Here is a 17485-nt window from a genome sequence, read left to right on the forward strand (position 1 = left end):
AAGATTTTTTCCTTTTTGGGTTATGAATTATTGAGCCATGCCATGATGGATTTCTAGTGACTGACATCACATGAAACAAGAACTGGGAAGAACTGGCTAAGATAAATACTCCCCTTAATTGCACCTGCTATGAGTATTAGCACTGAATGCCAAGGCTCATTGGGCAGAAACTTGCCTTGGCAGGGATTAACAGACAAACTGCTCTCTTGAATTAACAAGCCTCACCCTCCTTCTCTGTCATCAGCCCTGCATTCCTAGAAAGAACATAGTGAAACCTGCAGATCTTGCTTTTGTTTTTAACTTAATTTTTAATTTCAGGGAGCCATCATATTTTACTTCTGATCTAAAGCAGACAATACCCTGTTGGTGTATCATTTTCCTACCTTCTCAGAATGAGGCACAGATAACTACCCACAAGAGAAAACAATAGAAAACAGACTTACAAATCCTGCACAGTGTTCACAGAAGGTTGGCTTGAGATAGGTCATCTCCTGAAAATTATGGACAAATCCTGGTCCCATCTTACAGTGTAATTGGGATTTAGCTCGTAGGAAGTAAGCCATCATTTCGTCTTTACTAATTAGGCCATCCCTGTGAAGAGAATCAGAAAAAGGAGGGGTCTTTGAAGATCATGTTGCTAAGTGGCTGACACACTTTAATCACCCAATGCTCCAAACCTTTGTGGCCAAAAGTGGGCGGGGAGTGATGTTCTTTCTGAAAGGAGAGAACCTCAAAGACAGCATTTAGTGTCAAAGGCTTTCTTAGTAAGGAGGAGATATGTACGTGTATCCTAGGCACTGTACTAAGGAAAGTCTCCTTCATTTCCAAATGGTAGTTTCCAGAAGGAAAACTCCTTTCTAGCCCGTACCTAGCAATAGGGTGTGTAAGAATCGGGTTGCTGGAGAAAGGCAGCAAACTGTAATAACTGGGTCACCATGCTCAAGTTCATTCAGCCTGATGTCATCCAGGCCACTATTATTAGTAATCTCTCATTCATATGTTACTGGCTTATAGACCATTTGCCAGCACAATTCCCCCAGATCTTTTTCACAAAGAACCCTCCAGACTTCTAGTTTACCAAGAGATCAAATCCACCTGAAGTAGGTGATCTTCACACGGCTTCTCTCCACATCAGAATGTACTGGAGGCCACACCCTTCTGTGCCAATTCAGAATCCCTTTTTATCTTCTTGGGTCCTCCCATCTCTGAGGAAATCAGGCTCCCATCTCATACCCTGCAGCCTCCCAGGATGCGGCTCCTTCCAGGTTCTGCTCAGTTTCTTCACCCACTCCTTCCTCTGTATACAAATATGCTCACAACTCCCTTGCCTGGAAAATGTCTTTCCTCAGCCTTGCTTCCATCCCATGTACCTGTTTTTTCCCTTTCCCTTTTCTTACTCCCAAAGTATTAAAAAAGAATATTCATTAGAGATTATTCCCCCCTTCGTTTACTTTTCACTCCAAATAACCAGGCTTCTAGCCCTACGATTCTATTGAAACTGTCACAATGACATCCTCAGTGGCCTTCTCACCCCTTGAAGTTGTTGGCCTCCTGGGCTGCATGTGGCATGCGGACAAGCTTCTTCTTTGGTGATCCTCTCCTCCATGTAACCCTGTGATTCCACACAGCCCAGTTTCTCTCCTGCCTCCCATGCTCCTCTTTCTCTGGCTCTCTTATAGGATCAACTTATTCCTTTTAGCTTCATGGTATGGGGTAGAGGGTAAGAGTCCCCAAAGCTGCCCTCCTCAGGCCCCAAGCTCATGTTCTTCTCAACTTTCCCATCAGAATTTGCTCACATGCCTGGGACTCCAGCTTGCCTGGCTGGGCTGAAGACCCAGCAATGTATACCTCTGCAACTGTTCTGCTGAACCTTGGTATCATATCTACACCTTACTAGAATCTCCTGGATGTTCTACTTGCCTCTCAAAATTGACATATCTCAGCTTGTCTGACAAAAATCATGTAAGCTATGAATATTTCAAACCTTCATTTTTAGAAAAAAAAAACATTTTTATATATCTTTGCTGGGACAGTGTTTGGTCCATCTAAAGAACTGGCAGAAAAAAAAGAGATGAAGAGTAGGAAGTGATTTTAAGTTCATGTCCTACCTACATGTTCCTGACAGAAACAAACTAAGGGAAGTAGATAGTAAGCAGGTAACTTAAATTTTACTTTGTAAAAGAAGTTTATATTTCTAACAATTTATTTCAAATTATTCTTTGTTCTAGATATGCAATGAAGATGAATTAAGGTTTTAAGGTGTTTGTGATAAAATACCAAGGCTTTCCTTGGTGTATTGAATTACTTACAGATTTAGTTTTTAAAAAATTCTCACACCAACAAAAATATTACAGGATGTTAAAGTGATATAATTTGGACATTTCACCAATATAAAATCTAGCATCTCATTACAGATGCTTTTGAAACAAGGAACTAATCTCACACAATTAAAAATTAAGCAATCAAATTACTAATGCCAGTGTTTCTCTGCAATATATATTTTTTATCATTATTTTCTAATGAGCTGGCTTTTAGCCTCTAAAGTCATCTAATTTTCCAGGAATCATTTGAAGCTAAAGAGAAATATATTTTTACTTCATTTATCAGAACAACCTTTGTGCTAGCAAAGAGAAAAAGCAAGGACACTTCCTGGCTACCTATAGATATCATCTGCTCTTCTGCATACTATAAGTAATTTAAAATAATTTTACCTATTTGTGTGTTTTAGGATTGCCCTCAAGTCCTTTGATGCTGAGGACTTGACGAGCCTAGGTGTAACTATATTTCTCATCTACTCTTGTTCGATGGAGGTTTTGGGGTTGATGAAATAGCTAAGCAGAAGTAATGTGGAGAAAGGAAATTTGGGCTCATTTGCAAATGGGCACTCAGATTTAACACGGATGGTGTAGTCTGACCTGTGACTTTATCCAGTCATGTTTGTGGACACCAAGAAAAAAATCAGTGAAACATTGGACTTCTCTCATCAATGTGCTAGGATTAAAGCTGTCAGGATGTAAATTAAAGATATCCCTGTTCTCCTCTGACACTAATTTTCTACTTCAGTATAGTTGCATTACAATATAACAAAATTAAAACTTACTGATCTTTGTCCAGCACACAGAAGGAATCCAAAAAGGGAAAATTGGCAGCTATACTTTCAAAGTCCTCTTGGGAGATGTACCCATCATGGTCATGGTCATAGTTTCTAAACACAGACTGAAAAGGAAAGACAAATATTTATTGAATAGCTATATGAGTCAGGCTCTGAACTGATTATTGGGAAAGCAGTGATAATCAGAATATTGTTCTATCAAGGATCTTGGAACCCAGTGGGAGATAATGAAATCCAGAAGTCTTTATGGTATAACAAGATAAGTGTAATGCTGAGGATAAAAATAGTCTGTTAAGTGGGGAGAGTGGAACAGAAAATGAAGCTTTAAAATGTTAAATTATCTAAAAAATTCAAGTATGCTCTAAATGCAATTTCAATCAGAATTCCAGTGGGAATTTGTTTGAAATGAACACATTGATTCTAAAGTTCAAATAGAAGTGAACATGTTGAGAATAGCCTAAAATTGTTTAAGATGAAAAATAATGAGGGAGAATGTGTCCTATCAGAAATCAAATAATCTACAAAGTTATGTGAATCAAACAACATGGTACTGTAACTTACTACAGGGAGCAGAGTCTGGAAATAGACCTATGTATATACAGGAAATTAGAATATCAAAAACTATCTTTTCAAATCCACAGGGAAATTAAAGATCATCCAATGACTGCTTTGAGTTAAAATGCTAATACTCTTACAAAATCAATTGCCCCAAACTAAATTCTAGATGCATTAAATATTCTAATGTAAAAACTAAAGCTATAAAAATATGAAAGGTAAGTAGATAAAAATATTTTTTTGTTTTGTGTTGAGTGGGAAAGGCCTTTCTTACCATGACAGTGAAGTCAACAGCTATAAACGAAAACATTTTATTACATAAAATGCAAAATATCTGAATCAAAAAAGCTCAGCTGATAAATTTAAAGATAACTGACAGAGAAGTTTATTTGCAAATATACATGAGAGCAAAGACACAAAAGGAAAATGGGAAATCACCAAAGTAAAAATACAAATGGCCAATACATTCATGGAAAATGATCGATTCTGCTAATAATTACAGAAACAGAGAGAAAAAAAAATTTTTAACCTCTCAGATTGGAAAACATTAAGATAATTGGCAATTTCCTAGGGTGTGAGAAAATAGGCACTCTCCTATTAGTTGATAAAGTAAATAGCTACAATTTTTCTGGAGGATAGTCAGTGCTTACTCTCTGACCCAGCAGTTCCACTTAGGGGAATCTGTTCCAGGAAAACAGTTGAACAGTGTTACTTAGGGGCATACATGGGTGTATGTGTTTATGGGGAGCATAAAGTCATACAAGATAATTTACAAATTATCAGTGTTTATCCCTAGAGAGCAGAATCCCCAAGGCATAAAAGTAAGGCTTGTATTCTCTATATTTTATGACAAATTGCATATTTACAATGATTCTGACTTTCTTTATAACCAGAGAAAAATAAAAGTTTTCCATTGCCCTCTGCTAAATTGAATTTTCAAAAAGGTTTGTTAAGTTCTCCTCAAAAACACAATGTGATCTGATATATGCAAACAGATCATAATGAGTCTTTCTCCCTTTTCCCCATGGTTTCTGTTTATTCTCTTTTATCCATATTGCCCTATGTTGTAAGCTGCTTCAGGAGTATTTTGGAAGATGACAAAGGCATAAATGAACAAATTACTTAATTAAAAATTGACTGTTTAGCACCCATTGTAAGTTTATTTTTAGATAGCTGAATTGTGCAAAATCATAAAGCATTACATTTTTTGCAAGTCTCAATATCAATATTTATCTACAAAGTTGCTTGAAATGAACTATTCTACAGTACCTACTATTTATAGTCTAATATCCATATTCATGTCAAAAATACAATCTTTTTTGTAGAATAAAATTTAGTAGAAAAATTCATAATAAAGCCCAGTCTTTCCTTTGATTGAACCAAAAGTAGGCAACATATTCAAACTGAGCCACCCTTCCCCCATGAAATCGGAGAGAAAATAAGAGAGATGTCATAAGGGAAGAGAAAGACTCCCCATGTGGAGCAAAGAAAGTCCGTTTGCAGATAATGGAATGAGCACACAGTGAAAAGCAGAGAAGAGAGTAGGAGAATCATTCTGTCTTTTATTTCCTGGTTACAGACCTTCCTGAGCTGTAACTCCATCCTGCTTGGATCCCTTACCCCCCCTTCCTTGGCTCCAAGTTGGATCTGCTACCACAGCACCAACACATGGGTTCCACTGGGGCTTATGCTTCTCAGTGCCTTCCCTCATCCTTTCTGACCTTTCCTTGCTGCCTCATAGGCTCCACAGAACTTTCCTTTCAATGCATCACAGTTCCCTGAACGATCCAAGATGTAGAATGTTCTTTTTCTTTAAACATCCAACCTCAGCAAAAAGTTCATTTTATCCCAAAGATAAAAGATATGATCCTATTGCATCATATCCAGCCATGAAAGCAGATGTTTAATCAGGAATCACAGTTTTGTTTTGTTCTAAGATTTTATTTATTTATTCATGAGAGACACACATACACAGAAGGAGAGGGAGAGAGAGAGAGAGAGAGAGGCAGAGACACAGGTAGAGGGAGAAGCAGGCTCGACATGGGACTGACGCGGGACTCGATCCCGGGTCTCCAGGATCAGGCCCTGGGCCGAAGGTGGTGCTAAACTGCTGAGCCACCTGGGCTGCACAGGATCACAGTTTTTAGGGCCAGGTATGTTTCCATTTGCTCCACATTGGCACTTCTACTCTTCTTTCTCCATGGAAAACTCTGATAGAGATCTGTCCATCATTTAGTGATGTTTCAGACCTAAATGGCATTGTGCTGCTGTGTCACAGACTCCCAGTACATACAGCAAGAGAAACTATGCAACATACAGGATTTTTTCCTACCCTCAGGTTATTAATTTATTGGGCGTTTTATTGTGATCCACATAGGTTTTCTAATGAGTAGATTCTAATTCCCAAAGAGTCCCTCAAGTTGCAAGGGCAACAGTGGCATCAAATGCTACAGAAAGAGAGTTGGAAGTAGCTGAGGGTATTTGGGCAAATGAGAACAGAAGGCCAGAAGGGGGAGGGGTCCTTTCTGGGAGTCTCCCCCAGAGGCCAATGCCAGTAGACCTAAGTATCTGCTAAATTGTTCCTACCTGCCAGAGGGCTGTTTCATTGACTTCAGCTGACTCTTGGGCAACTATAGAATATTCTGGAAAGAGAAAGGGGCCTTCTACTCTCTCCCTCAATCACTCACCTCAACTAATTTCCTTATGTGCTTGTTGATGACTGTGGGGTCTGGCTTTGGCATCACTCCTGATGCCCACTCCAGGGGCACCACAGGCTTGGTGGGCGTCGTAGGGGAGGTAGGCTGTGACAGAAAAAAACACATTTTTCAACTTTATCTGAGACCTTGAGCAATTAGGGGACACAGAGAAAGACATATACATTTTATATATTAATAATACCAGGAAAAACTTATATATTAGCTCTTAAATGTTGTAAAAAACGAGCATCTTTTGTCAATGGGATCTACTCTGTGGCTAAATACACATTTGGATAGTGCATTTTCTGTAGCAGTAGCCTGGATTCCATTATTTTAAGTGGAAAAAGAGGTATTGCTCTTCCAACCCACCAAAAAATCCTATCTTGTCTCCCCAAACATTACTAAAACATCCTCAAAACCTATATAATACTCCATACAGATTTTTGTATAATGTAAAATATACAAAACACCAGTTGTCTAATTCTTTAATATTTGGTGTTGGGGATAAATTAGTAGATGTGGGCAGTAAGTGAGCCCATGAGAATGGTCAAGTTTATGTCCTCAAACCAGTTTCCCTCTCAGTATGCTTAGTCACTTCTCACTGGCTCACTGGGTCTCCCTAGCCTCTTTGGTGAATTTACTTTATACGTTTTTCCACATTCTTGCAAGACATTTTCACTAAATGATGTGGAGAAGACGGTGGTGGTAACACATAACATGTTCACACAACACAAGGGAAAACACAATCCTGCCAGGAGACCAGCCAAGAGTGGTGTGTGCTTTATTCTTCTCCTTTGGACCCATATAATGTAAATATTTTTGCTAGTGCATGCATGCAAACCTGTACTGGCAGGTTTTTAGTTGATACTGAATTGGGAATAAACATGTTTGCAAGAGGAATCGAGAAGTAACTGTGCTAAATTTAAGCCTCTGGCAATGTTATGAGGTGGGTGTTGCTGATACCCTGCAGGCTACCAACTGAACCAAAAATTATCTGCTATCTGAATAGGATCATCGAGACATAGACTCACTCATACACACATCATATATATCACGGATCTTTTTTCCCTTTATTTAAATTCAATTTGCCAACATATAGTATAACACCCAGTGTTCATCCCATCATGTGCCCTCCTTAATGCCCATCACCCAGTTACCCCATCCTCCCACCCACCTCCCCTTCCTCAACCCTCAGTTTGTTTCCTAGAGTTGAGTCTCTCATGATTTGTCTTCCTCTCTATTTTTTTCCCCATTCAGTTTTCCCTCCTTCCCTTATGGTATCTTGCACTATTTCTTACATTCCACATATGAGTGAAACCATATCATGACTCTTTCTATCAAGCTTTTCATTTTGTTCATCTGATGAAGGATAAACCCATGGTTCCCAAACTGTATAACAAGGTACCCCATCCAGAACACTGCAGTGGACTTCAAAGGTTTACTCAAAGATATTTCAAACTTCCAAGGGAAATACAGCAGTATTTGTCAGACATCATGTGAACTACCAGCTTGAAGTAGTTCACAGTTCACCCATTAGATAGATCATGCTACATTTTTTCAATGATATCATATCTTTCCAAAGCAAAAAAAAAAATCAATGTGGGACAAGAAAAAAGGTAGCAGTATTCACTCTGATTCCAAGATTTAAGAAATTGTTCCATGCCCAACAGGCACACACATCCATTAGTAAGGAATTTTGGTTAGGAATGAAATTACAATATTATTTTTATTTCAACATGTATTATTTTCTCAAGTGGGTTCTAAGTCATTAGAACATTGATATATATTAAGTTGTTTGGACCTAACTATTTTATACATGGAATTGAACGGTATTTCTTTTGACCTAGAGGTGGTATGAAAAAAACAAGATGCAAAGTAAGACACAAACTGGCAAGACACGAAGGGTGCACTGTGAGGAGCAAAGGTTCGCAGTGGGACTACGGTGAGGCCCACCAGCACCAACCATCAGCACACTGAGTGTCCTGACAGGAGCTTGTTCTCCAGTGTTAGCATATGTCACACCTAAGCACAAAACAGGATGATATTCCACTTAGACAAGAGACAGAAAGGGAATGGAGAAATGCATTTTCATAGATTCATAGGATTTTAGCCCTTGGAAGGAGCCTTGAAAGCTTCTGCTTTTACAAAAGATAAAAAGACTTTTCTACATTGTTGGAAATGTCTTCTAAAATTGGCAAAATGTACCCTGAAAAGAAACTAAAACAAATCTAAAGAGTGCAAATCAGTCAAGTGTGCTAACACGGTCATTCCTAGCCTGTTCCTGATACAAGGGCAGGAAAAAGATGAGCAGCATCACGTGGTAGAAAAAGCACAGGCATTAAAGACAGGCCTGATGCATCCCATTTCTCCACCATACTGGCTATGTGCTCCGTGTGAGACATCTGTCCTCACCAGACTCCATTTCCTTAAAAGTTCATGAGATACTGTTGCCCCACCAGGTACCTAACAACCAACTGGTAACAATTCAGGTACCTAGTCACAGGTAAATAAGGTGTGGGGAGGTGGAAATGCATATATACAGCTTGCCACTCCACAATCAACTTCTTCACACCAAAACTAAGGAATGAGAGAAGAGTTCATAAATTCTTTTTTCTAATAACTTTACTGTTCTCTCCAGCTGTTTGTCATGCTAACTTTGCAGAATCTAACCCTCACTCATTCCTTTGACCTTCCCATGTGGGTCTGTTCTTCAGTGTCTCCAGGAGATGGTCCTCTGAGGGCTGGTGGTGAGGTGAACATAGTGATGGAACCACCACACTCACCATTCTGAGAACAGGTGCTTCTACTCAACTGACTCAGACTCAAATGCATGACCTCCGAGCACCAGAGAATGACCTTACTGTCATTCTGCCTCTTTGGGGCTGATGCTTCAGAAACAGAATAGATGGTCAGACCTAGGGTCCATGTCTCTGACAATATGCCACTGAATTCAACTGGTAAGGAGGTAGGGCATGAGGCCTTTATCATAAACCTGATCTCATCTAAGAAGCAAACATAGACAGTTTTTCCTTCAACATGCAAACCTCATCCTCACTGTAAATTTCAAATTCACTGAGGTATTTTTTATTAGCATAAAACATATCTAAGATACAATCTACTCACTAAAACTAATGACCAGTGTACATTCAGTAATGCAATTTGCTCAATTGCAGCAGATAATGTTTCTTTACTAAGAGTCAGCTGTTAATTGAGACATGATCCAATGTGATACTGAAACTCTGAGCTGAGTTATTAGCAGAGAAATTTGTGCATTATGATTAGGGCATTCAAAATTTATTAAACCAAATTTTATGCTGAATGGGATTTTATATTGAAGAGTCTAGATGCTCTGTAACATTGAGTTCTTCTTTTGTTGGGAAGAGGGCCTATATGTATAACAAATTCTCACAGGACACAACACATAGAAGATAAACAATAAAACAGTAATTAGGAATATGTTCTTCTTTATTAGACTCTGCTGTGAAGAAATAATCCTCAAACTGTCAGGGCTCAGCTGTTCCATTGGCAAAATGGAAGATTTTTTAAATTCTTCAATCTTCAGATCACAAAGCATCACTGTAACAGGCACTTACTATAAATGACAAACAACAGTATTTGGCACTGATCCTTAGAGAGAAAACACCACCTACCGATTTAGAATTTCTAGGCTCTAGCACCAGTGACAGTTTATAGATATCATCTTCTGTGTGATATAGGTCCAGAGAAAGCTGCAAGAAATTAGAAGAGATAAATGATGATGTTGGCTCACATTTACTTATTTACACTGCTGAAATATTTTCCAAATTCAATGCTTAATGTCTAATAATTTGAGAGAATGCAGAACATTAATAAGATAGCATGTAGAGGTACAACATGAACTTTTAAAGAAACAGTTAAACCTAGTATGGTCATCATTATCCTATGATGTGTTTACAGCAGCAAAAGGCAACACTCTCAATGCTATAGGGATTGTTCAGGGAGATGGTTGTCTAGAGTCTGGTAGGCCTGAGTTCAAGTGCTGAATCTACCACTGGTTAGTCCTGTCACCCTGGGCCAGTTATATTAGAGAAGTCTGATACTCAGTTTCCACATCTGTAAAATGGAAATTACCATAAAAGTCCCTAATGAATTGCATTTTGATCAGGATCAAATGGAATACTTCATGTGAAATACTACCCGTGAGCCCTGGTACACAGTAGAATGTCAAGAAAGGTTATTTGGTGTTGCTACTGTTACTATTGGTATTTCGTGTGGATGTCACCAAAGACAGAAATGATCAGGATGGAGTCACAGAAGAACTTGTGAAGTAGGACTTACCTGGGAGGTCTTGGGGAAAGAAAGAGGGAAAGATCAGGGCAGGCAAGGACAACAACTTGGATAAAAGATTGGAGAGGATGGATAAAATCAGTAAAACTTAAAATGCACAGTCTCATTCACCTAAAATAGAAGTCATGAGACTTCAAATAAGCCTGGATGAGTCCCACCCACACCCTTCAATGCTAAGCTACCTGATGAACCACATCATGTCATCAGTAGTGACTGTAATCAGGTGCCCTGTCCTTTCTTTGGCCATTTAGACATGAAAAGTTTCTTTTAACACATTTGAGTCTAAAGACTTGGTGTGTGTTGATATGGAATGAGGGAAAAGAGCAAGAAGGAGGAAGTGGGAGAAAACTCAGGCAAAGGATGTCTTTCAAGGATTTATCTTTTTGTTCTCATTTTTTTTAAAAAAGTTGACATTATACAATGTCATTTTTTAATTAATCCTTCATTCATTCAACAAATATTTATTGATCATCTAATATGAGCCCAGGACCATTTTAGTCACTACTCTAGCTCCTAAATTCAACATTTAAATTAAGGATTTTATATATCAGGTCATACGTGGCTTTGCCTAGATTTTGTCACCTAGAGACTTTTCTAAACATAATAAAATCGACTTTATTATAAAGTGGCTCCAGCATCACTTCAGATCTTGAAAATCTTGCTCACAAAGAATGTATCTACCTTTCCCTCAACAGCAGGCACTCCTGCCTCCAGGGGCTCTGCCTTTTTGTTGGCGTCCATCATGTATCACAAATGAATGCCTTTAAGGCCAGTCCATTATACAAAAGAATGAAGTGGGATGCAGGAAAGAGATCTTTTGATAGGAACATTGGTATAACAGTGTTTTATTTAGGAAAAAAAAATCTTTAGAAATGTAATTACCCTGGGGACCTTTCCTCTCAGCTGAATAATAAAAACTTGTGATAAGTGGAATCTGACACTGGATCTCCAGGTTAGGGAAGCAACAGGGAGAGCAGTGGTCCCTGACGAATGAGAGACAACCACTGCTCAGCTAAGGCAAATTGTTGTGAGCCTGACAAGTGCCATATCTTTTCATTTGTCAAAAGAAGCCAGAAATCTGGATATTTTATTAAATATCTCACTTTTTTTTTACTATATGTGCTGCCAAAGTAACCACTCTCAATTTTTTTTTAAGATTTTATTTATTTATTCATGAGAGACACACAGAGAGAGGCAGAGACATAGGCAGAGGGAGAAGCAGACTCTCTGCTGGGAGCATGATGTGGGACTCGATCCTAGGACCCTGGGATCTTGCCCTGAGCCAAAGGCAGACGTTCAGCCATTGAGCCACCCAGGTGTCTCAAAATATCTCAATTTTTAAATACTGGCAACTAATAAAATCTTTATGATTCCATGTGGGCCAAAAAAAAAACCTATCTGCCATGGGGAGTTGCCTGCCATTTTGTAAATTCCACAATGGAAAACTCTACTGGCTTCTAAGCTTCAAGAAAGCAGGCAGTGCATCCATCTTTTCTACCTCTATAATCCCAGCCACAGCTTGCAGCCTTACATTGTGAATACTACACAAATAGAAAATCAAATGACTTCTTCTAAATTCCTTGTTATAGGAGTTAATCTGGACTTTGACGAGTCTGTTCCTGTCCTCCTGATTAGGCCTCTAATGACTGGCATTGGCATCTGTTGGAGAAGGGATGACAACAGTGGTAGAACATCTCACCAGAAATCCAAGTAATCACACACTAAGTAGGGGAGATGTTCTTTTAAAAGACACAGAATATCTTTGGCTATTTTCATACATCACATGGACAAATACCAGATCCTTTGATGGAAATATCTTCTCCAAATGTTTGCTATCTATTAGCGGTGGTGTGAACTTAGGCAAGTCATTAACCTTGGGTCTGAGTCTGCTGGTCTATAAAATGGGAGGCATAAATAATAGCTCCCTCCCAGGACTGCTGTGAAGACTAGATGAACTGATGTGTATCCAGCAGGGGTTTGTTTACTGGACCACAGAGATGGGCGCTGTAGAGTATGGCTTCCAGTCAAATGCCACCATGTTCATTAGTGAATGTAAAGCTGCCCCTGTGTTACTCTTGCCATTGCTCTACTTTCCCAGCCATGACCTACCTACAAGCATTCTCTCATACCCTCTAGGTTTTATAGCCCTGTGTGGAGTAACCTGTTTTACTTCCTATATACCTATATTTTATAATTATAGGCAGTTTGTCAGTGGAATTTCAGGAATGTTTGCTTGTGTCTAACATATTTTGAGTTTGATTGTTTTTGAAAAAATATTCTTAGTCACTGTCTCAGGTTGCTGCATTTACATCCAAGCCTATCAGCAAAGATGGTTGTTTTGATTTACTCTGTACATTAAGACCACACTGCCATGACTGGAAAATTATAAAATAAAACACACTTGGTCATCAAACTATCTCCATTCACCATTTTTGCAATTCTTCTTCTTCTTCTTTTTTTTTTTTTGAAACTGTAAAAATACAGGGGGCTTTCCAGTTATTTGCATATACTCAGAATGGTAAAAGTAACTGATAGATCTAAAAATACTATGAAAAGAATCAGACAATTTCGTACACCATGAAGCAAGAAGCATCAGCTTTCAAAGCTTCTGGTTCCAGGATTGGGATCACAATGGAAAATGCCTTCTCTAGATCTTCCCCGAAAAGGGGAACAACCCAAATCCCAACAGTTTAGTGCTGGGGTCCTCCTTCCTTTACAGCCCAGTGCTGTTCAGGGGGTAAGTTTACAATGATAAAAATGGCACAGAGTCCCTGATTCACAGATTTTGTTCTGTAATTAACTCCTTCTTTAGACATCCATGAAGAAAGAGAGATTTAGTTTTTACAGATGCAAAATAAAATAAATGTCAGCAATGTTCCCACATTACAGAGTAAATGTCCATCATTGAGAGAGAGAGGGAGGAAAATCTGAATCCCTCATCCCTCCAAACTGGGATTTAGATTTTTCGCCATTTGCAAGCCTGTTGTCCTATAGAAATTTGTTTCTTCCTTTGTAAAATACAGAGGAGCAGTGGTGATGTTACATGCTCTGCCCTGTCCAGGCTACCTCCTAGGGTGTCTGTGAGGATCTATCAAGAAAATACATGTGAAAGTTCTGTGAAAATGCAATCAATTATTACAGAAAGTTCAAACATTGCTATGCAGCTCACTGCATGGAGCAGACACTCAGTAGTTGTGGATTCATTTAAGAGTTCTTATTTTTACCTTCCAGGGCTCTCTATTGTGAATTGGCTGCCTTACCTGAGGCCATGTTTAGAAGCGAAAAATCACTTTGGGCAAAAACTTGACCTAGAGTCTTGGGGCAAAAGAATGGCCCCTTCAAATACTGCACTTATGGATGCCTTCACATACATTTGGGCAGCTTCTGTCAATCAAATGGTTCTAATCCCAATCCATATGTGCTCTGTGAAATGCCCATTGGGCTCTGGTGAACACCTGATGGGAGTCACCTCTACCTGCATTGAAGAGATGAATCCACCTGTGACCAGGAAGAATGAATGTATATTCCTGTGCACTGAACCTCTTCCTTGGTTGTGGGGAGGAAGGAGGGATGTTGTCTTTAAATAGAAACTGGCTTGATGATAGATGCTCATACGTGGGGCTATGCTATCCTGAGGAGCCACTGGGCTGGAACCACAGAATCAGACTGACACCAGGTTCCTCATTCTCAAGGCTCCACCAATCTTTCTATTTAGAATCATAGAAGTTTAGAGCTGGAAGAGATCTCACAAATGAGCACAAAACCCTTCATAAAAAGTCCAAAGTCCAAGCCCAGTTAGCAAGGAGACAAAACTAAGTAACTGCACACATAGGTAAAGGCTAGATCTCCCACCTAGGATTTCTGCTACTGCACTACACTAGATAACACTGCTGTTCCTAAATATGGTATTTGGTGGCTTCTATATTCTCCTTTATTACCAAAAGGAGGAGGAGGAGGAGGAGGAGGAGGGAGAGAGAGAGAGAGAGAGAGAGAGAGAGAGAGAGACTGAGTGGGTATCCTCTTTTTTTTTCCCCAGAGCGAGAGATTGAGTTGATATCATCTTTTTTCTTTCCAGCAAAAAAAAAAAAATTTTTTTTCTTAGTCCTTATTTCTAGAGTTTAGAACTTCCATTTGCACCCAAAAAAATTTCCTTCAAAATCCTTTGATACTTCTCTAAATATCTGTCATTCTGTTGCTTGCTGCATTCACAACTCAAAATTAATTCCCCTACTCCACCATTATCTTTTGTCTGGATGAGAAAATGCCCGAGTACGGTGACCTGCTCTGTGATGTTCTCCCCCACATGGTGAAGCTGGCCTGGATGCAGGCTGTCTTAGGCTGGTCTGCAGACATCACCTGTGCCTGTGGCTTTGCAGTCTCATCAGGGCTGCAACTCTGGTCACTTATTCATGGAAACAGATTTACATGGCAAATGATCAATAAATGCAGGTGCCTAGATTGTTGTGAGGTTTTTTTCCCCCCCCCAATAGAGAATGTCTGTGTGTTTACTGTTGTCAGACAAACTCAACCCCAAGAGATTCATGTTTCTGTGTTTTGGCCACTTCTGCTTTATACTAAGGTACAGCTAGCATTATTGCATGCACTTTAGGGGTTCTGTTCTTTCGTAAACAATTATGTGCTCTAGGAACAGTTTGTGAAAAAGTCTAGGAACCAACACTCTTATTCCAGTGTAGAGTCTTAGGGGGATTTAGGCTCTCAGAGCTTCAGAATGGTTATTCTTTTCATTTTCTATGGCCATTAAAGGAAAATAGTCAATTCAGTATTGCAGCCAAGTGTCAGATGCTTCAGTGTTATAAACCCAAACAGGGAAGTTGCTTCTCCATTTGTTAAACAAGGGTTAGAGAATTTGGTTATGCCTCTTCCTCCTGACAAAGCAGCCGCCAATGGGGAAGGTTCTCTTCTTACACCTGTGGAGTCTAAAAGCACTAGAGCAGCCTAAAAGCACTGGAGACCAGCCACAAATGACAAAAAAAAAAAAATACATGAATGTTAAGTAGATGTCTTCTGTCCAACCCATTTCATTCCTAAATACAGCATTCAAGTCATCTGTTGAGCTCTAAACATGCCAGGTACCATGCTGGGGATATGGAATGTGTAAAGCAGGTAAACAGAAAAAAAAATTGAATACAAATGATGCCTCCTATGGTTATAAAAGAACAAAGGGCAAGAGCCACACATGTGACATATGTATTACTGCTCTGGAGAGGAACAGAGAATGATCCAGAAAGACAGAGGCTTTTGAATTGAGCTAGTCACAGGGGTGGGTAGGGAAGGGATTTTCCAAGAAAGTGCAAAGGTCAGGAAGCAGAAGGCAACTATTCATGGTGGAAAGTCCAATGTTTCTCAGAGGCAAGTGTGATGTGGGATCAGGTGATAACAAAACAGTTTGGATAGACAATGAGTCTGGAAGGGCCTCGAATGCCAGGTGGGTTTGCAGAGGTTGGTGGGGGGTGGGGCAGGGAGATTACAGAAGAGGTCTGGACATTACCCCAAGCTTCAGCTATAACTGCACAGGGAGGGCAAAGGGAAGGGGATGAGGTGAGGCCATGTAGAAAGAGGTGTGATGAAAGAGAGTGAGAAGGGCTGAGTGCAGGAGGGCCTAAGAGCTCTGGATGCAGGCAGAACTATAGGGGTGGTGACTAGGCTTCCCCAGACAACAGGAAATTTCTTTGCCCCAAGATTATAGTCTCAATTCATGCTGCTTATGGGAGTGGGTTCCCCTGCCCTCACCCACCCTTTCCGATTTCTTCCCACCTACCAGCCCTGCATGCAACCTGGTGAATGACTGGCCCAGATCATCCTGCACCCTCCTCCTGTCATGCAGTGAAGCCCAGAGGGAAGAGCCTTAGTGCAAACTCCTGTCCCTTGAACTCACTGTTAGCAGGTTGATCAGATCCATGTTGGGTTCTAAGTGGTGGGAGGCGTTCTGGAGGGACACCAGTTCACTCAGGGTCACGGAGAGCTGGTGCATTTTTACAATGTTCACTTTGTTGTCCTCTGTCCAGTCTGGGAAAATAACATGGACTGCTATCAAGTCCTTCAAGTGCACGCCAAGGATGGGGATCTTGAAGCCCTCACAGTCGGCGAAGGCTCTGCGGTAGCTGCAGTAATTGCCATTGGAGGAGACCAGCTCTGTCATTTCATGCCAGTTCTGGGAATGGATGGAAAAGGAGAAGTTTCAATCTTCCTTTCTGCCCACCCCCAGGCCCTGCTGCATGTGGCTAGGACATTCCTTGGCAGCTGAGAGAAGTATCAATTGCACCTACCCTGATGTAGGGGAAGTATTCACCTGGAAAAGGAAAATTAGAAAAGGTACTGGTTCTGGCTGTGAGTGGGAAAGACTGTCCTATTTGACTACAGAACAGAAATTGCCCTCACCTCTGCCTGCCTGCTAGGGATGTTGGCATGTTAAACAGCATCAAACACCTGCAAGAATGTCACACTTCATGGAGATATTATGATCCACAAATATAAGCATTATCATATTAAAATATATAGTATATGACAGTGTCCTCATTGTTCTAAGAAAGTTGTAGTCATGAGATTACTTGAAGGTTAATCTGGGACAGAATAGGGTAGGAAAAGCCACACTGGGGTGTGAGATAGCTACGGTTTGGGACTCTGTCATTAACTAGAAGGGTGACCTTGAAAAATTAACTTCAGGTCAAGAGGGCCTCAGTTTCCTTTTCTGTAAGAAAAAGGAGTTCAGATAATTTTCAAACAGACACTAGTGATTCCAAGCCTGTAAGAGCCTCTACTGAATACTTACTCTTCA

At 39.9% G+C, this 17485-nt stretch overlaps 1 protein-coding gene across 3 annotated transcripts in view; it reads right to left on the reverse strand.

Moving 5' to 3' along the window:
• The window catches only part of RASGRP3 (RAS guanyl releasing protein 3), a 98730-nt gene that overhangs the window by 9900 nt on the left and 71345 nt on the right, over positions 1 to 17485 (reverse strand). For all 3 annotated transcript variants that reach the window (XM_072770556.1, XM_072770557.1, XM_072770555.1), the window contains 5 exons: positions 16586 to 16861; positions 10014 to 10091; positions 6355 to 6468; positions 3101 to 3216; positions 444 to 591 (listed from right to left, as the gene is read on the reverse strand). In XM_072770556.1, coding sequence (XP_072626657.1) covers positions 444 to 591; positions 3101 to 3216; positions 6355 to 6468; positions 10014 to 10091; positions 16586 to 16861 — 732 coding nt within the window. The remainder of the gene's footprint in view (positions 1 to 443; positions 592 to 3100; positions 3217 to 6354; positions 6469 to 10013; positions 10092 to 16585; positions 16862 to 17485) is intronic.

Source organism: Canis lupus, chromosome 12 (genome assembly GCF_048164855.1).
Source record: "Canis lupus baileyi chromosome 12, mCanLup2.hap1, whole genome shotgun sequence".
Taxonomy (NCBI): Eukaryota; Metazoa; Chordata; class Mammalia; order Carnivora; family Canidae; genus Canis; species Canis lupus.